This window comes from Pseudocercospora fijiensis (genome assembly GCF_000340215.1).
Source record: "Pseudocercospora fijiensis CIRAD86 unplaced genomic scaffold MYCFIscaffold_10, whole genome shotgun sequence".
In the NCBI taxonomy this organism is placed as follows: domain Eukaryota; kingdom Fungi; phylum Ascomycota; class Dothideomycetes; order Mycosphaerellales; family Mycosphaerellaceae; genus Pseudocercospora; species Pseudocercospora fijiensis.
The window spans coordinates 1,228,405-1,247,795 of record NW_006921541.1 but is presented as its reverse complement, the minus strand read 5'-3'; the positions used below and the strand labels follow the sequence as shown (position 1 = coordinate 1,247,795).

General features: G+C 51.1%; 5 protein-coding genes across 5 annotated transcripts; 4 read left to right on the top strand and 1 right to left on the bottom strand.

Annotated features, from left to right (window-relative positions):
• Positions 1-3,472: 3,472 nt before the first annotated feature.
• Positions 3,473-5,788, top strand: MYCFIDRAFT_145370 (uncharacterized protein; the record flags this gene model as incomplete). The annotated part of the gene is made up of 1 exon (XM_007933317.1): positions 3,473-5,788. One exon carries the CDS (start codon positions 3,473-3,475, stop codon positions 5,786-5,788), a length of 2,316 nt encoding a protein of 771 aa, XP_007931508.1.
• Positions 5,789-6,628: 840 nt separating this feature from the next.
• MYCFIDRAFT_179218 (uncharacterized protein) lies at positions 6,629-10,328 on the bottom strand (the record flags this gene model as incomplete). Its single annotated transcript, XM_007933316.1, has 10 exons — positions 6,629-6,650; positions 6,675-6,755; positions 6,785-6,955; positions 7,009-7,088; positions 7,122-7,655; positions 7,689-9,637; positions 9,682-9,880; positions 9,930-10,135; positions 10,173-10,246; positions 10,297-10,328. The coding sequence occupies 10 exons, from the start codon at positions 10,326-10,328 to the stop codon at positions 6,629-6,631; spliced, it is 3,348 nt and encodes a 1,115-aa protein (XP_007931507.1).
• A 59-nt stretch (positions 10,329-10,387) lies between these two features.
• Positions 10,388-10,815, top strand: MYCFIDRAFT_84820 (uncharacterized protein; the record flags this gene model as incomplete). Its single annotated transcript, XM_007933315.1, has 2 exons — positions 10,388-10,590; positions 10,659-10,815. The coding sequence occupies 2 exons, from the start codon at positions 10,388-10,390 to the stop codon at positions 10,813-10,815; spliced, it is 360 nt and encodes a 119-aa protein (XP_007931506.1).
• A 1,257-nt stretch (positions 10,816-12,072) lies between these two features.
• On the top strand, positions 12,073-13,264 carry MYCFIDRAFT_212541 (uncharacterized protein). The gene has a single exon (XM_007933314.1). It carries the CDS (start codon positions 12,159-12,161, stop codon positions 13,110-13,112), a length of 954 nt encoding a protein of 317 aa, XP_007931505.1. The 5' UTR covers positions 12,073-12,158; the 3' UTR covers positions 13,113-13,264.
• Positions 13,265-13,767: 503 nt separating this feature from the next.
• On the top strand, positions 13,768-14,925 carry MYCFIDRAFT_89162 (uncharacterized protein). The gene is made up of 3 exons (XM_007933313.1): positions 13,768-13,988; positions 14,043-14,712; positions 14,780-14,925. Exons 1-3 carry the CDS (start codon positions 13,824-13,826, stop codon positions 14,851-14,853), a joined length of 909 nt encoding a protein of 302 aa, XP_007931504.1. The 5' UTR covers positions 13,768-13,823; the 3' UTR covers positions 14,854-14,925.
• Positions 14,926-19,391: the final 4,466 nt, after the last annotated feature.

Below are 19,391 nucleotides of genomic sequence, written 5' to 3'. Positions count from 1 at the left end.
CAAGAACGCCGTCGCCTGGTCGCAGGGGAAATTCATTCGCAATGTCTACCGCTTTGACTTGGAGGGCGAGCATGTGAAGCAAGCCCTTTTCGCCAAGTTTCCCTCCTCCTCCTCCTCCAAGGTGGCCGCAGAAGACGCTCCCAAGATATCAGGCACTACTCGCACTCCGCGGAAGCGAATCCGTCTATCCACATCCCTCGACGACTTCCGCAGAGAGGAAGCTCAACCACCGCCGGACGAGACTTTGGCGAGAGCACTGGTCGTTCTCCTGAACACCAAGGCCCACATCTACTTTCTCCACGGAGCCAGTCACATTGTCCATCTGCCCTTTGCGGTGGAGCGAGCATTTGCCGCATCACGAGGCGTCATCCTTCAGAGAAAGCGAATCGCTCCCATCTCCTTACCACCCACGCCAATGCTGCCAAATGCTCCGCCCAACTCCTTCTGCTCTTCACAACTTCAGCAATCTCAGTCGCACCTGCAGTCGCCCACTGTTTCCAAGGCCTTGCCGAGTACTCGACCTGCGCAGCCCAGCAGACTCGGTGGTGACAATGGGCTGGAAGCCTTGTTTCAAAGTACCATTGTCGCGCCTAGCCGAGAAAGTGACGAAGACGTGACAAATCTCTATTCGCTGACCAGCCCTCTATCGGACCTGGGCGTGCTCACTTATTCTGTGCAGCACCACAAGCCGCGCCTGTCAAGCAAGACCCAGCTGAGTGTGGAATTTGAAGCTTTAGATCCCGGTGAGAATGTCATCTATGTTTCGGCCGAAGATGAGATTCCTCAGGGCGGCTCTGCCCAGACAAGCCAGCTCGGTCTACTGGTCACCGCAAATCATGACATCAACACCGTTACTCTGTGGCACATGTGGTATAAGGACGAAAAGTCGCTGAGAGTACTGCTCAAGCAGCGTGCAGAACACAAAGCCGTCAAAGCCAGAAGGAGAAGCTCTTTCATCACCGCCAACGTTGGCACTGGCTCTACAACACCTGCGATCAGACCGCGTGACAAACCACGCGAGAGCTTTGTCGGCGCTGGGCTGACCAATTCCCAAGGTGAGCCGCTGGGCTCTCAGGGCGCAGGTCTTTCAAGAAAGCAGACGAGACAGGAAGAGGAAGCTGTGATGGCTTCCCAGATGGATCCAGATTTTCAACCAGCTGTAACACAGCAGCCAGCAAGAGAGAATCGGCGAGTCAGCTCCATTAACGCAGATGTGCGTGCAAGTCAGAATACGGTTAACAGCTTTGCGGGTACTGGCGGTCGACGAGTGACTTCTTTCGGAGGCGAGCATGGTCGGAGATCTCTCAGCGTCCGCAAGAGCCGCGGATCGACGCCAGGAAGCGTGTATGGACAAAGTCTAGGAGGGGAGGATGATAGCATGGATCTGGACACTACGATCGAATTTGATCCCGAGGAGAGCCTCGATGGCATTCTGCGACACATTCGTGCAACATACGATACCACTGGCATCGATGACGTCTTTGGCAGCACGGAAGAGGGCTTCAAGCGCGAGTTGATCGTGCGCAAGATACATTCATTCGCAGTCGGCTTGAGGTCTTCTGCGTTCGGCTCTCCTGACGCTCGGACATCTCGCTACAAGGTCGCCACCTTGTCAGAGAGCCCGTCAATCAATGGAACCGACGATACTCGAGTCAGATTGTACCTTCACGACCGTCAGACAAGGGAGCTCCAATACGTTGCATTGAAAATCAAATATCGACAGATATGGCCGGAATTGTCTCAGTCACCTACGATCGCGATTCCGATGCTCACTGGCGAAAACAGATTGGGGCACTGCGATGACATTGCCAAGCTTCGCGATGGCCAGGTACGCGCTCTGCTACTGGGTGACGGTGGGGTACAATTCTCTCTTGATGAGCAAAAACCATGTCCTTTACCACAGCCTGCTTCTTACAGGGTCTACGATCCTCTTGAATTTGGAAATTTCGATATCGAACCCAAGGAGATTGGCAAGAACAGGACAGTCAACGCACCTTCACCACCTGTCATCTTCGAGCACATCGGGAATCAAGGGCGCTTTGACGAAGTTGGCGCAGACGGTGTGAAGCATCGAAGGAGGTTGCGACTTCAGCCGCGACATCTGTCGGCCAGGAAAATATTGACTTTATGCGAGCTCATGCTGCCCAAAAGCCAAGCGAGAGCAGTGCGCAAAACCTGGTGCGTTGCGCGTGCCCGGCTAGAATGTCAGCCCAATATGATGGCTGGCACAAGCAGCGACGCTGATTTCGTGGCTACTGTGAGTACGGTATTCACCTTTGTCCTCGGTATCTTGGATTCAAAGGCTCGCGCTGCCATCAACCTCTCCAAAGTGGCTTTGGGGAGAGCAAAATCTGCGACAAGCACGAAGGTATGCCTGCAAAAGGCGAGCCACAGAAGCTCCACACTCTCCTCTTCTGTGTGGTCTTGGCTGCCATCCACTACACTCCCGACAAGTCAGCTGTCTCCGCGCAGCCTTGATAACAGGAAGGACCAGCTGCTCATCGTGGCGGCCGTTCTAGCAGAAGACATGGTTTCAAATCGGTCTGAGGAAGAGCGATTTGATGAAGGATCTGCCACACTCGTAGCGGCCAGGCTCATGCTTGCTCTGCATGTCTTCAGAGAAGAGCAAATCCTTTGCACTTTAGATCCAACGCGATTGCCACTCCCGCCAGTCATTGCTCAGCTTGGATCGTGGCTTGGTCTGCGTGAGTGGAGCTATGAGGCAGGGCAAGCATACTGTTTACAAGGCGCAAATGAGGACAGCTGGGCATATATCCAGTCGATGCCAAGCAACACACCGCGCCTAAGCACAATGGAGACGCCAGTCACTGTTTTCCAGTGGTTTGAGCACACTCTTCAGCACGCTTCAACGGAGCGCTATCCCTCCCTTTATGAAATCGCTCAAATGGGAACCGATGCAATTGTCCCAAAAGTCTCAGAGCACACCGCGAGACAGCTGACGCCACGAATCGTAGCGCTGTCAGAGCTACTTGCTGGGAGTGGTGGACTGATCACAACGCCGGCAAGAACAGTCGAGCTTCTTGCACAGAAGCGTGTTACTTCTGAGATGCTCGAGACTCTGCCCGAAGCTATTGCTGCGCCCTTCCGGGAAGCCATCGCTTGCTGCGAAAAGCAGCCGCCAACTACCTGGCGGGATGAGTTGCTACGCCTCGTTGGCCGGGAGGATCTCACCACAAAGGGGCGTGCATCCAGCTCAGCCAACGCCATGAAAAGCGCTTCGGCTACAGAGCGCCACGATGTGCAATCCATCTGCCACTCGCTGGAACAATCAAGCCTGCATGCGAAAACCAGAGAGGCTGGGCGACACGCGATCTCGCAGCTGATCTTCAGTGACGATCGAAGACTCGTGGAAGCCACGAGTCTGATGCACTTCAACACGGTGCAGATCGGCCATTGTCCGAAGCAGCCGGAGTGGGATGAACAAGCGCATTTTGAGCGTCAGCGCCAAGTCATGTATTTCGTCACCACTCGGATGATTGCATTGCCCGCTGGAGATGGCATGCTGCATTTTGATAGTCAGACGCCGCTTCTGACCGAAAAGTTTCATCTGCCGGGTTTCAGCTCGTCATGCATCATGCAGCCCATGGGACACACATTGACCGCTGATCGAAGCGGACTGACCGAAGAGAAGGTGAATTGGGCGTACTTCCATGCCGGCGCTTCTGCTGGGCTCCGGATCTCACGCAACGTCAAAGGAATCGACACATCCTGGATCGCATTCAACAAGCCGTTAGAGCTCACAAATCGGCATGCTGGCTTTCTGCTCGCTCTCGGAGTGGGTGGCCACTTGCGGCATATGGCGAAATGGTTGTCATTCAAGTACCTCACACCAAAGCACACCATGACTTCCGTGGGGTTGCTGCTTGGTCTTTCAGCTTCGCATATCGGCACAATGGATGGGCTGATTACACGCATGCTTTCAGTCCACATCACCAAAATGCTTCCGCCTGGAGCTGCAGAGCTGAACGTGTCTCCTGCCACGCAGACTGCAGGCCTGATGGGCATTGGTCTGCTCTACTATAACACACAACATCGTCGCATGAGTGAGGTAATGTTGTCGGAGATTGAGTACTTGGAAGTCGAAGATCCGGATAGCGGCCCAGATCCGCTTCGCGATGAATGCTACCGCCTCGCCGCAGGCTTCGCTCTTGGGTTCATCAACCTGGCCAAGGGTCGTGATCTGAGGGGCCTGCACGGCATGCAAGTGCCCGAACGCCTTCTCGCGATGGCAGTCGGCCCACGCCCCGTCAATGCCGTCCATGTGTTCGATCGAGCTACGGCTGGAGCGGTGATGGCACTTGCAATGGTCTACATGAAGTCTGGCGATCAAGCCATAGCCAACAAGATCGACATCCCTGACTCCGAAGCACAATTCGATCAAGTCAGACCGGACGTTCTCATGCTGCGATCAATGGCCAAGCATGTCATCATGTGGGACAGTATCGAAGCTCGAGGACCATCTTATGATCAAGGGTGGATACAGGACAATCTTCCAACATGCTACAAGAATCGTTCAAAGGCTGCACTGGATCACATGCTGACGAATCGGACAATCGACAGCAAATATGTGCCGCTGTTCAATGTCTTCACTGGACTGGCCTGGGCACTTAGCTTGAAATATGCTGGTAGTGGCAACGCAATCGCGAGGGACGAAATACTGACGCTGTTGAGCTTCTTTCATCGTCTCAGCGAGGGCGCCGATGCGTTTTACTTCGATGGGAAGCTCGCTCGATCAGCTCTCCGCCGGTGCATGGATGTTTTGGCGCTGTCTGCGGCTACGGTTATGGCTGGAACAGGAGATCTGCAGACTTTCCGATACCTGCGACGAATGCATGGCCGCACTGATTCGGACACTCCCTACGGCTCGCATTTCTCCTCCCATCTGGCAATTGGCGTCTTGTTCTTGGGCGGTGGCACTTTCACCTTGACCACATCTGATCTGGCGTTGGCCGCGATGATGGTATCATTCTATCCCATTTTCCCGATTGACGTTCACGACAATAGGGTCCATCTACAAGCTTTTCGACACCTCTGGACTCTTGCAGCAGAAGCCAGGTGCATCGTCATCGAGGATATAGATACCCAGCGACCGATCCACATGCCAATTCTTGTCACTCTGCGCAACGGCGAGCAGATGAATTTTCGCGCTCCATGTCTGCTGCCTGAACTGCATTTGATCGCGACCGTGCAGACCGATGATCCGAACTACTGGCGCGTTACGCTAGATTTCGAAGCGAATCCAGCGCATCTGGAAGCCTTCCGCAAAGATCAACATATCTCAGTCCGCAGATGCCCTGCCGCGGAGGCCCACGATTCAATCTTCACCGCGGCCCTGGCAGCGTTGAGTGACATGTCGCTCAGCACCCAACCTCACATGAAGAATCGTAGCGCGTCCAATCTTTGGCAAACCGTCCTTTCCCTACCCGCCTTCGAAGGTCTGGACAAAGCTGATGTGGAGATGCTCCTCCCGCCGGAGATCAGCTCAAGCATATACACGAATGAACGCACGACCGTGGTGGATGATAGGCTGGTGCTGACCAAAGCCGTGAAAAGCGATCGCAGTCAAGATCTTTGGAACTTGAGGGTCCTTTTTGCTTGGGCCGAAAGAGTAAGACACGCCAAAGAACAGATGAATGGCAGCGGGAGACATATGCTCGAGGATGAGCAAGATGAAAGAGATGAGAGCATTTTTATGAGGTGGCTCGGTGAAGAGGTTATACAGGAGTTGAAGGCTGGTATTGAAGAGAGGGTAAGAGCTGGTGCATAAGCGATGATGGGTGGGTTGTGCTTAGCGTGGCGTTGGCTGGGTGAAGGCAAAATGCATGTAAGTGAGCATGATTGCGAGTATACCACGAACTTAGCATGGACATCGAATATGAACTTTAGCACGATAATCAAGTACATCTGTCACAGTGAGCTCGAATCTTGACTTGTGAGAATAGCAATCGTGCCGAAACTTCGAATGTGCCACCACTCATAATGTTGAGTCTGGCAGCTTTAGTTCGTCCCTAGTTCCAATCAAGCGCCAGTTGGCTGACGACGTAAAGACTGAGGCTTTGAGCTGAGAATAATTGTCGAAGTCGCCGGACAATGACGGGAAATATCTCGTCTTGACGGTGTCGCGCTCAATCCAAAAGTACCTCCGTGGCAAAACGATCGCCCTCAGCTCAATAGCAGATCTCGATGCCCGATCCTCTCCAGCATGTTCCATGCTGGTTCAGATCGGCCAAATTGATGTTCAGTCGTCAAGCGTCTGGACGGACGCCTTGCTGAATGCGCCATTGAGCCGAGAATGATGGTCGAGATGTCGTGAAGTGGCATGTGAGGCAGTGCCATGGAAATCATTGATGCTGTGGCAACACAATCGCCATCGGTTCAATGTGAGTAGGTCGGCAAATCAGCACAGGAGTGGTGAAATTCCCGTGAGACAGGTGCAAAAGCGTCCTTTGGCCGACGACTTGCGGACTGAGTCATATTCTAGAGCCGTTCGCAACCTCAAATACGCCTTTATACCTCCCGTCATGTTGGCGCGCGTCGGGTATTGAGGTCCAGATCTCGGTCGATCAACCATAGCAGGCTCAATTTTTATATCCTATCAGAACAGCGGTCACCCTGTGCTCTCCAGAACTCTCCCCATGATCGAATTGCAATACTCTTCATGCGTGACGAGGAAGCCAGTCTTCATCTCCTTGCCCAAAGTGATGGCAGAACGTCCGTCGCCCGACATCCGTACACTCATGATCGGGGTGTCATGGAGGATCACATCACAGTGCCAGGCGCCGGAGGATGCACAGCAACCATAGCATTGCCTTTGCCAGGCAAAACCTTGATCTCGTAGTGTTTGGTCATTTTCGTCGGGGTGTGAGGATTTATATGTGTCTCGGCATGTACTGCGGGAGAGTTGAATGTCCAAGATTCAGGAGAAGTTGATACGCTAGATCATTAGAAGCGCTATTTACTCAGAAGCGATAGGTAAGCCCCGAAAACAGGTCAGGTTTGCCGTAGACTACGATCATGTAGGCCACCGGGTTTGAGAGATCTTGGCAGAGCCTCAGGCGTGAACGATGCTACTACACGAAGATGTGCAGCGCTCTCTCAACGCCGATCTTATTCTTCCTCCTCCGACTTTGGGCTTGCTCGTCAATACTTTGAATCTCCAGCCAGTTCGTCATCTCGTAGTGAGGCAACTGTCTCGGGCCTTCGTAGCTTGCAGGACCGCTGGCAAGAGACGTGACGATCATATATTTCCCAGCCAGAAGCACCATGTCGCCCTGAACGACTTCATCCTCTTGCGGAATCATGAGCTCTGGTCGCAGTGCGGCGACGATGAACTTTGTCGGGATGCCTCGCAGCATGATCTCAGCTTGACTTCCTCCGCGCAGCCATTTGACGCCTGTGATCGTGTCTGATTGTGCCCACACGAAGAGCTGGTCGCGGTCTGGACGATACTGTGATTTGTACTCGAACCAGATCTTGGAGCGGACGACGGAGATATCGTCACCTGGATGAACCGAGCGTGCAATCGGCGTGTCTGGCGCTGCTCTGGTAGTTTCTTCTCTCCGAAGGATCTCGTCTTCTCGTGCCAGACATTCTTGGACTTGAGAAGCATATGTCGCTTCCCTCTCGTCTGAGTCCTGTCAGAGGACACGGATGAATCTTGTTTTGACGTAAGACTTACCAAGCCTGTGGTTTCTCCCGCGGAGGAATTTCTCCACAACAATTTTGATCCTATCGATGCTACGTCCCATGCGGCGAAGCATATCAACTTTCGATATCGTCCTGCCGTCACACTTCCAAGTCACAGCCAGCGGTGCGCTAACCCCTTCCAGCCAAGCCTCATGTCTGGTAATGGTTGGTGCGATCTGCAGATCGCCGGCGATGATACCAGGATCCCCGTTCGATCCTTTACGACCAGCCCATTTGGTCAACTTACTTCCACCTCTTCGTACCACCTCTCTATTGATGGTAGGCAAGATTCTGTTGATCAGACGTACAGCCTCGTTAGAAAGATCGTTCAGTGGTTTGGAGCAGATGGTCACCTTGCAAACTCGCCCATTCGCCTCTTCTGCCGTGTCCTGCAGTATGTACTCCCGTGGATCCAGACAGTGTAGATGCTCGTAATCGCTGGCAGCGATGCTGAACGCTCTGTCTGGGAAGTATTGAAGATAGATCGTCAGTTCTTTCTCGTCCGACTCAGTACCAACCTTGACTGTAAGTATCTCGTTGAAGCCCCTCAGATTCTCCCCATGAAGCTGCAGGCGACCGAAGATATGGCTCGAACGAATACGGTCCTCATCCTTGGTTGGCCATTGATACAACCAGCTATGCTCATTACGACCGAGATCATCTACTGTTCCAGGCAGTAGATAGCCCTTCTCTGCCAGCTTTTTCAGCAATGTCTCCCAGCATTGCGCTTCATCCTCGATGGCCTTCTTGTCCACTTTATAGCCTAGCACTGCCGGGACTACCGAGGACAAGAAGACTTTCGAATTTATGGATGCCAAGGGAATGACCTTGAGGAACAGAATCTCTATATTAGGCCGATCAGCTGTGATTCCATACGTGGCGTCGAGAAAGTCGGACATCTGGCGAATGTCTACGTTCGAGAGCATTGAAAGTAGGAGACATAGCGTCTGCAAGAACCGCGGCCGCACCATTGTCTGAGTCATATCGTTCGCGGATCTGGTTGTGGGGTCAAGCGCGTTGAAGTATGACGCGCTAACACTGATGAGCTGCTGGATACCTCTGCTGGTGTAGATAGTCCTGAAACCTTGCTCGTCGTCGATTCCATAGCGTATGTTTACAGCATCGATCACTCGATTTCGGGTCCCTGCTCTGAAAAGGATCGGGCTCCTTGCACAGAAGGTCCTGGTATCTTCCATCATGTTCTCTAAATTGTCGCGGTCGTGAGTTGGATCACGGCTCGACTGCGAGACTAGCTTACGAAAATTGGTAATGAGCTTGACGAGAGAGCCGGCATCAACTTCGATAAGTGTGGCGCAGAGATCATACTCTGGTCTGCCATCATATCGTTTTCGCAGCTCGTCAACAATCTCAACTTGTTGACTGTCGATGGTGACTGTGTCTTTGCTGTATTCAGGTATTGAGATCTTGCCGTCTCGATTGCGCACTTTGATGCCATCCACAACTTTGAACGTATTGTCTTCGTTCCGGAAGCTCAAGTCCTTGTTGACAGTCCATGATTCGAGCAGTGAGCCGGCAGTGTTGACTCTGTAAGTCGAGTCACGCTGGTCAGGTCGCTTATCTGTCATGTTGCTCTCCTCCAGTCTCGCTACGGTAGGCTTATCAGCGCCCGGGAGTACTACAAGACCGACAAACGGCGTTGGAGCCACTTTGAACTGAGCACGCTTTGCTTTGATGAAGGTCTGCTGTATGTGAACATCTTCGCCCTTTTCAAAGCGAGTGAGCCATTGTGATGTTGAGTCGGGCAACAGTGCCTTGTTTGTGACATCGTCGAAGAAATCCTGGTGGACGCCGTTCGCGCCGACGAGTTCTCCCCCTCCGCCGACATCTGAGGCCATGTCGCTGTTGTCATCAATCTTCAGCGTCAGACGATCTATTTCTTCGCTAGGAGCTTGGCCAGCAATCTGACCACCTGATCCAATCCATGCATTGATTTTTCGGTTCGTGCTGTTGTACCGTGAGAGTGCCATTTCGAACTTTCAGATGCGGTGAGCTTGAGCGCGAGAAGCTGTAATGGACAGTAATGCACGGTGCCCTGGTTAGAGATAAATCTACTGACAGGCTGGTCGATGTCTAAGCGAGCGATGGAGGAAAGCGTGTAGGATATCGGAACCGCAATGAAATTCGGCACCATTTGTGTCAGCAAGCGGTTCTCCTAGGTTCCTTGAGACTATCGTAGTTTTTTGGAAGGCAATGCGAACCACTTGAGGCTGAGCCAGAAATGTTAGGGTTCCGAGAGGCGAAGGAGGCCTCACTCGTGCGTCTTGATGAGCTGGCAGCTGCTCGAGATGTTGATCCTGGCGATGAAGGCACTCGAACACCGCAGCGCAGCCGCCTAGAGGACAATGTGTACCAGCGAGTGGCTTGCCTTGCTTGCCGCTATTGGGGGGGGGGGGGGGGGGGGAAGTTACTGCCGCGCAGCCTTAGAGGATCGAGGCCGCCCACACCAAGCCGCTCTTTCGCCATGTACATGGGTCGCAAATCCGGTTGATCACCGTGTTGCGAAGGCTGAGCAGGTCGGCTCAATTTCCACACATTTGGCTGCCCAGTTTAGCGAGAACCGCCTTTGACACACGTACCGACACACATATATCTCGATGCATGTCGTACGTGGTACCCGGGAGGGCCGGGATATCGCTGCTTGCTGTTTTCAAACATCACCATGATCTCCAAGTACCGAAGCGCAGCTCTGATCATCACCGCTTGCGGTATTTCTCATGGTTTCATCCCAACTCCAAAGCCGAATGGAGCGCTGAAGGTTCGAAACGATTGCACAGCTCCGTGTGGCTATTACAATCAATGGTTCACGCAAGAATGCTGCAGTGACAATTCAGTGTGCATCACAGATGCATTCACCTCGGCAAAGTGTGGCCCAAGAGACACGGTATACACTTCCATCATTGATGGCACGCCGTCCACTATCGAGACCACAGTAGTGCAAACCAGCACTGTGACAGCGACTCAGCAAATCCGAACAAGTCCGTCGCCAACATCAAAATCAATCACATCAACGACATCGGCGTCCGAGGCAGCGTCTGGAACACCAACAACAAGTTCGTCGACGCTGGAGCCTCGTCAGGATACCAGTGAATGGCCTCTCTGGAAAAAAATCGTGGTAGGAGTAGGTTCGGGAGTCGGCGTGGTCCTGATCGCAGCTGCGGTTATCTTGTTATTACGGAGAAGGCGACAAATTCGCACACGGCAAGATGACGATCGCGATAATGCCTCCAGCATGTTTGCAAGAGTTGGCCCTCATAGGCATTCCCGGCAGGAGCTCAACGAGATGCGCCATGAAGCAGTAGATGAGGTAGCTCCTCCCCAGTATGACAATGCAGCTCCAAATCCATTCAGTGCTGCAGCATTCGCTCGCTCGCGATCTCAGCAGCTCAACAAAAATGCGCGAGCGGCCAGAGCAGGTAAGTAGCCAAACGTTTAGTTGCGGATATCTTTCGTGCTGATGAGGTATAGCAGACTATAATGAGCTTCCTGCCATGGCTTTCTCCAATGATGGCCGCAGCGAGCGATCAATACCAAGGAAAGCTGTAAACGCTGGAGTGGGCGTCGGAGGCCGCCATAGTGACATAGGATCAGTGCCCGCGCCACCAGCAAGTCGCAGGATTCTGAGGCCAGATCACGACTCTTCGGCAGGTAGATAGTAGACAGTTTCGTAATTGGAATCAGGTATCTCTTCAGCCAGCATGGCGGCCTCGTGCTCCTTAGCCACGCTTCGCTGCCCAGCAAAGGCGAAAGACGCTGGGCGGGCCTGTGAGACGTGATGCGTTGTTTCCGGGTCATGCAGATCTTTGCAAGCCTGTGAATCGGACCGGCGAGCTGGAGTTTCTGCTTTTATATCTGAAGCGGCATGATACGCGGCGTGCAAGCAACTCAATCCACCTCGACTTGAAACCCTCCAAACGCTTTAGGCACCCTAAGCCTTTGCAACTCTTCCAACCTCCAACCCCTCTCCTCCCTCAAAATCTCTGGTATAACATCCATAAATCTCTGCCTCTCATTCTCAAGGAAATCTGTATGGGGAACAAAGGCGTCAATGTCGAATCCCAATCCGGCGAAGTAAGTGACAACGTGAGCTGGAATTGGAGAACATGCGTAGTGATCGCTGCCGACACCGCATAGTGACGGATAGTGATTGCTCTATATCGGAGGGTATTGTAGAGATGGCAAGTGGAGCATTACGATGTGAAGATGAAAGGAGGAAATGGAATCACGAAGGCAACCTGAACCCTGCCGAGTGCTGCACGGGCCTTCCCGCGCGCGCTGCGTCATCAGGCTGTCACGAGCGCTTCGCCGGAACTCGCACAGCAGTGCCCCATTGCCACTTTCCATGCCCTTCCTGATGGAATTGACTTTGTCTGACTATATCACCTAGTAATCCTCTCAGTCACTACCACACCTTCTGGACCTATCGCACAACCATGGCAGACCGATCAGACATTCCCGAAGATGCTCCTCCCAGCTATGCGCAAGCAACCGGATCATCGTCATCGGCATCACATCCACCAGCCGGAAGCTCCAACAACGCCAGCAGCTCCTCACACCTAAATGTGCCAGGCACCAGCGGCAAGGGCGGTGTGCCTGCTGCATACCGCCGTTCTATGGAAGACGAGCAGCGACCTCTCCCCGAAGGCTGGGTACGGACATTCGACCCAAAGAACAACCACCAATTCTTCGTCGACACCACGAAAGACCCACCACGGAGTATATGGGTCCATCCCTACGATGACGAAGAGTATCTCAACTCCCTCACCGGCGAAGAGCGCGAGCGCGTGGAACAGGAAAGCATAACCTATCGAGGCAAGCATCACCCTACCAAGGATGATTACATCAACGCTCCTTCGGATGACGAGGGTGATCATCGCCAACATTCTGCAGCTGGTTCGTCAGATCCGCCGCTACCTCCTCGACCTGACGGAAAAGGCAAAGAGCCAGAGCACAAGTCCTTCGGCAGGAAGTTGAAAGACAAGGTCACGGGCACGACGCATGAGGAGCGCGAGAGGATGCGCGAGCAGAGAGCTGAGCAGGAGAGGCAAGCGTATGAGATGCACTTGCGTGTGCGGCAAGCGATGCAGAGAGCGGCTCAGACGGGACAGCCACAGCATATTGGCAAGGACCGCGATGGCAAGGATATCTACATCCAGCCTCCGCAGCCTATGGGCTATGGTGGAGGCTATGGAGGTGGATACGGCTATCCTTACGGTGGTGCATATGGTGGTAATGGCATCTACACCACACCGAATGCCCGCTATATCACGCCGCAGCAGCCGTATGGCAGGCCTTATGGTAGCGGGTATGGGGGAGGATTCGGTATGCCATTGGCTATTGGTGGTGGGTTGCTGGGTGGTCTCCTTTTGGGCGACCTGCTATTCTAAGCTGGAATGACATTTCGTCCGTGTGCCGATCGAGCACGAGCTTGGAGAGCAGTCCTCGTGTGTGGGATTCTGCGCAGGATTTGGTTGAGGCATTGACGCCTGGCCAAGAGCGAATTACGAGAAACACGAGCGTATGAATTTATGGCATAGATACCAATTGCAAAATGAGCGTCTTCTTTCCCATTATGCTACAAAGCACTTGCCAGCTTTGTCAAAGATCCGCCATTCTTGGTGGAGCCGAGTCCGTCGTACCTGGAAGCTTATCGACAAGCCAAGAATTGTTCCTGCTTCCTCCATCGTGATGCGTCGTGGTTAAGAATTACAATTTTGCTCAGTCCTGTCAACTTGAAGTTATCGACACGTCGCAGTGCAGTGTGATTCAAGTATTTCAGCTTTAAAGGCAAATTCATGGCTTTGGCGAGTCTTGATCGTCTTGTACTGCTGAATGCATGTTAATGCTGCTGCTGATTCTTGAGTTGATCGAGTGACCGGCGATGCTGATGCTCGTGTCGCTTGGGAACCTTACGTTGACAACGCCGATCAAGGCTTGACCCCTCCTTCGCGTACCATAATGGTGAGGGGCAGATCGCGGGGTTAGCGGCGTAACAGAAATGGAGCCACTGTCATAACTCCTTCAAAGTTATCAGTGACTACAAAAGAATCGGAACCCTCACAGAGAAGCATCTCATCCTACTCAACAATCGTTTCATCATGTCGTCCAAATACCCTCAACGCAAGCTCGGCGATGATTATGTTTCAGCACAAGGGCTCGGCTGTATGGGAATGTCCTTCGCGTACACCTCGTATGGCGGCTACGATGACGAGGAGTCCTTGAAAGTTCTCACCGCTGCGGCTGACAGGGGCATCACATTCTGGGTAGGCCAGCTCTTCGCTTAGGATTATGTCTGAGACTTCGCTGACCGTACTCAGGATACGTCAGACATCTATGGCCCCCACACGAACGAGAAGCTCATCGGCAAATGGTTCAGAGAGACGGGCAGACGAAAGGAAATTTTCCTGGCCACAAAGTTCGGAAATTTGAGGAACGCAGACGGTTCAGCGACAGTGCGTGGTGACGCAGCATACGTCAAGGAGGCCTGCAACGGCAGCCTTGAACGGCTCGGCATCGACCAAATCGACCTGTATTACCAGCATCGCGTGGACCCTAACGTTCCGATTGAAGAGACGGTACAGGCGATGGTGGAGCTGAAGCAAGAGGGCAAGATCAGGTACCTAGGTCTTTCAGAGTGTTCGGCAGAAACTTTGAGAAGAGCTTCCAGGGTGCATCCAATTGCCGCGGCACAGATGGAATTTTCGCCGTTCGCATTGGAGATCGAGTCTGAGCAAACGAAGTTCCTCGCGACGGCTCGTGAACTCGGAGTGAAGATTGTAGCGTACAGTCCTTTGGGTCGCGGATTTTTGACGGGCACCATGCAGAGTCGCGCAGATCTCGACGACTCCGATAACCGCAAGAATCATCCCAGATTTTCGGAGGAGCATTTCGACGAAAACGTGAAACTCGTTAACAAGCTGCAGGAACTGGCGAAGAAGAAAGGGTGCACGGCCGGACAGCTGTCGCTCGCATGGGTGCTGGCACAAGGTGAGGCATTTCTCCGGACCGCGAATAAACCTTGGGCATAGCTAGTTCTAAGCTCGTGATATTCTAGGCGACGACTTTATTCCGATCCCAGGCACGATGTTACGGAACAAGGAAGTAACGGTCCAGGGGCTGGCTGACTAATAGAGCAACGGCTCTACCTGTAATTAGCCTTCCTCAACTCTATATAATCATTATCAATCTCAACTTTATAACAATTAGTAGCTTCGCTCGCACTAAACCCTCGTGCTACTAGGAGTTATTCGAGACGCTACTAGGACGAGGCAACTAGATCGGGCTAATCCGACTAAGAGCCTAACTACTTCCCCTTACTACTTCTATGCGACCGTATATACGGAGTAATATATGTCTATATAAACCCTATAGACGACGACCGCGCTTTCGCTATATACGCGCGAACTAACCGGATTACTAACGCGGAGGTTAGGTCTTATCTAGTACGCTTTCTATAGGACTTTTAGGCGATAGAGACCTATCCCCCTAAGTGGCTCGACTTACCGGTATACCGACAACCTGTATAGAACTCGTTCCTATAGTTCTATAAAAGAAGATATAGGCTAAATTTACTATCGGCGACTGCTATAGCAAGCAGGTCCGGAAGGCACTTACCCGTAAAGGGGAAGTTACCTTCTAAGCTAAGGGCAGCTGCCTCTAGATTATAACAGCCTCTATAGCAATCGCCTAACATAATAATAACAATAGCGACCTCTACTATAAGCATACGACCTTCGACTATATCGACGGCTCGACTTATAATAGTAACTATATAGGTAACGAGCGTCTAGCCTCCTACTATAGCGGAATAAGGGGACGCTATCTCGGCGGAAATAATAGCCGCTATTTAGGCGGCAGTTGCCTAGGCACTAGTAGGCTAGGCTCCTGCGGCAGGCAATAGAAATAGAAATAGCACGCCTGTCTTTAACGAGGCTAGCAACCTAGACCGAATGTAGGACTAGGAAATTAGCTTCTTCTAGCTAGACCTACCGAAGGGAGACGACGACCCGAGTGTCGTAGAATCCGATACCTTCTTCCGAGATATTAACATCTTTATTAAACGACTTAAGGATATTGCAGCGTATCGTAGCAACGATCGAGTTAAGTCTAGAATCCCCGTACTACTGCGAGGAACGGCCTTAACCTAGTATACTAACACGCTTAACAACCTAGCGAAATAGGGCCTTCGCTACGTACTAGGTCTAGACTATTAGTTTACGACGCTGCGAGAGAACTTCTAGACGCTACTATCTAAGTCGCTAAACGAACTAACGCGGCTTAAATACACATTATTAGACGTAGGCAACCGACGTAGCATAGATACCTACCTTAGCGAGGTAATACGCTATATACGCAACGCCGGCCTAGTTAATAAGAGCTAGCAGCTAACGTATATATAGAACGGCATCGATATAGAGCTGCGACGTAGCATTCGGCTACCGAGAGAAGAGGACACTATTGTATTATTTAGATAAAGGCTTAAGGAAGAGCAACTAGCGTAGGCTAAACTAGCACGACGATTAAACCGACGTAACACCGCTATTGCCGGTTCTTTATCGCGACCTTTCCCTACCCGCTTAGCGGATAAGCAACTATAGCGTAACTAAGATCGGGACTTCCGACCGAGCCGTTAATAGACGGATCGATAGGAAGGCTCTAGGAAGCCTTAGACTAACTCTATACGTTCTTTATAGCTGCCGCCGCCTCGCCGCGACTAAGGTCGAAGCGACTAACGCTTTTAGAAGCCTTAAGACCGTTAGGAATTAGTAAGCGACAAGTCGCAGTTAAGGGGCGCTAAGAAGACCTTCGACAAGGCTAAGCCTCCGCCTATAAAGCCTTTCGCTTAGCGTAAGAAGCAGGACTCTTATTAGGTCGATAAGGAGCCGGAATTAGAGGGCGAGGAATAATAGGATGCTAACTACGTCGACTCTAACGAGTATTTATCCGATAAAGGAGGCGACGACGATACTAACGCTAATGCTAACGCGGTAGATGTTCTTAACGTAGGACATCTAAGTCTAGTATATAACAAGTATACCTATACGGTATGCCGCTAGGAGTTTGAGACGTCTAACCGGCTCTATTCGTATTTGCGGACTAAATACTATAAGGGACGGGGACAAAAATCCTAGCGGCTGCTAGATCCGACAAGCAAACGGGCATAACTGCTAGATACGCAACTATGTTAGCTTAGATAAACAATATAGCAATAGAGATATGCCTAGATAGCGGTAACCTAATTACTCTTATAGATCGAACATTAGCCTAGTAGCGATACCCTAATAGAGTTCCTTTAAAGGCAACGCGCCCCTAGCGGATACGCGGAGTAGGCAACAAGATTACGAGCCTATCTAATAAGATGCCTATTAATATAGTTTTTAATAACGGAGTTACGATATCGATAAGAGCATACTTAATTAACAGCCTACTAGCTAGCGTACTATTAGGAACGCGCTTAATAGAAAAGGAGAAGTTAGTCTTGTCTTTTGCTAATAAGGAAATGCAATTCCTAAATAGCACCGTAGTAACGATAAATATCGCTTAGAAAGGACGAGCTCGAGTGTTACTATACTTTATAGTAACTACCGAACGAGAGGAAGACGACGAGTCGCTACCGCTAGCGCAGCCGGGAGCGAAGGAAAAGCTAGGCCTAATAGGCGCTATACTATATAGCGACGACGAAACGAGGGCTAAATACAACGCCTTGCTAGAGAAACATAAGCAGCTGTTTATCGATAACGGCCGTTTCGCTAAGGTTCCCGAAGAAGACTAGATAACGATCCCCCTAGTTAGCGATTAGAAGGCAGCGGGCGCTAAATTAGTATATAAGGTATACCCTATAGGCCCGAAGGAACGAGAGATTATCGACGGCGTCTACGACAAGCTATACGACTAAGGACAGATATCCTAGACGAAGGAACTAATACCTTTTAGGTTCCCTACGTTCGTAGTCTAGAAGGAATTAAAGAACGGCCGCAAAGGTAGAGCGGTTGTCGATATCTATAGACTTAACCGCATTACGATAACGGACGCCTACCCGATGCCGCTATAGGGCGACGTTTTAGCCGCTGTCTAAGGCGCTAAATTCATCTCGACGATCGATATAAAGTCGTTCTTCTACTAATAGTTAGTAAAAGCGGAAGACCGATACAAGCTCTTAGTAGTTTCCTATAGAGGCTAGGAAATGTATAACGTCGCCGTAATAGGTTACAAGAACGCGCCGCCCTACGTATAGCGACAAATCGACAGAATCCTACGAACGGAAGGACTTAACGAGTTCGCTAAGGCTTTTATTAACGACATCGTTATCTATAGCAAAACGCTAGAGGAACATCTATACTATCTCGACAAGGTATTCGATACCTTAAACCGACACTAGCTAACTATAGCACCTAAAAAGGCTTTTATCGGGTACCTATCGATCTAGCTACTAGGGCAACGAGTCGACGCCTTAGGTATAGCGACGCCGGCCGACAAACTAGCGGCTATTACTAAGCTTAAGTTCCTACAAACGCTAAAGGACCTAGAGCACTATCTTAGACTAACTAGATAGCTAAGGACGTACATTAAGTACTACGCTTAACTAGCGGAACCGCTCTAGAAGATAAAAACGGAGAGGCTTAAGGGAGCGCCTGCGGCCGGCTAGGCACGTCGACATTATATAGCAACGATACTAATCGAGGAAACGGAAGAACGACTAGCTGCGTTTCAAGCCCTATAAGAGGCCTTTGCTAAGCTAACGATGCTGCATCATTTCGCGAGACACCGGCCGCTCTATATCTATATCGACGCGTCTAAGAAACGAGGCTTCGGCGCAATAGTAGCCTACGTCGAGGGCGACGCTATTACTAAAAATCCCGGTAGAACAAAGACGCAACTAATTTTGTTTTTATTAAAGACTCTTTCTAGCACAAAGCGACGGTACTAGCTAACCGAATTAGAGGTCGCCTGCCTAGTATAGACGATTAAACGCGTACGATAGATAGTCGAGGCATACGAGTCGGTAGTAACCGTACTTACGGATTATACGGCAACGCTAGGAATCGTAAGCTAGACTGCCTTAACTTCCTTATTAGTTAATAAGCTTAACAACCGACTAACGAGATCGTCGCAATATCTTTCCCTTTTTCTACTAAAGGTAGTCTATAAGCTAGGGCGAGAACATATCGTGCCGGACGCCTTGTCGCGCCTAGAGACGATAGAGGACTATCTCCCGGAGGGCGACGTATTCGAGGAACTAGTATACGGAGTAATAATACTAGAAATGGACGACGCATTTAAGCAACAGCTTATCGAAGCATACGAAGAAGATAAATACTAGAGCAACATCAAAGTAATAGTATAGAACGCGGAACTAGGCTCTACTAGCTTCTTAGTCGACGACGAAGGCCTAGTATAGCTCGATAAGCCCTATTTAGGCGACCGACGATTGTGTATCCTAAAGGCATTAGAGGGTAACATTTTTAGCAGTATATACGATAACTAATACCATATCGGCTTTTATCGTGCCTATGCCCGTATAAATGACTAGTACTACATCCGGAAACTAGCTAAGAGACTAAAAAAGTATCTAAGTTACTATTAGGACTGCTTAGAGCTACAGACTAAGCGACACAAGCCGTATAAGTCTTTGAATCCTATACTATCCCTACTAGTACCCTTCTATA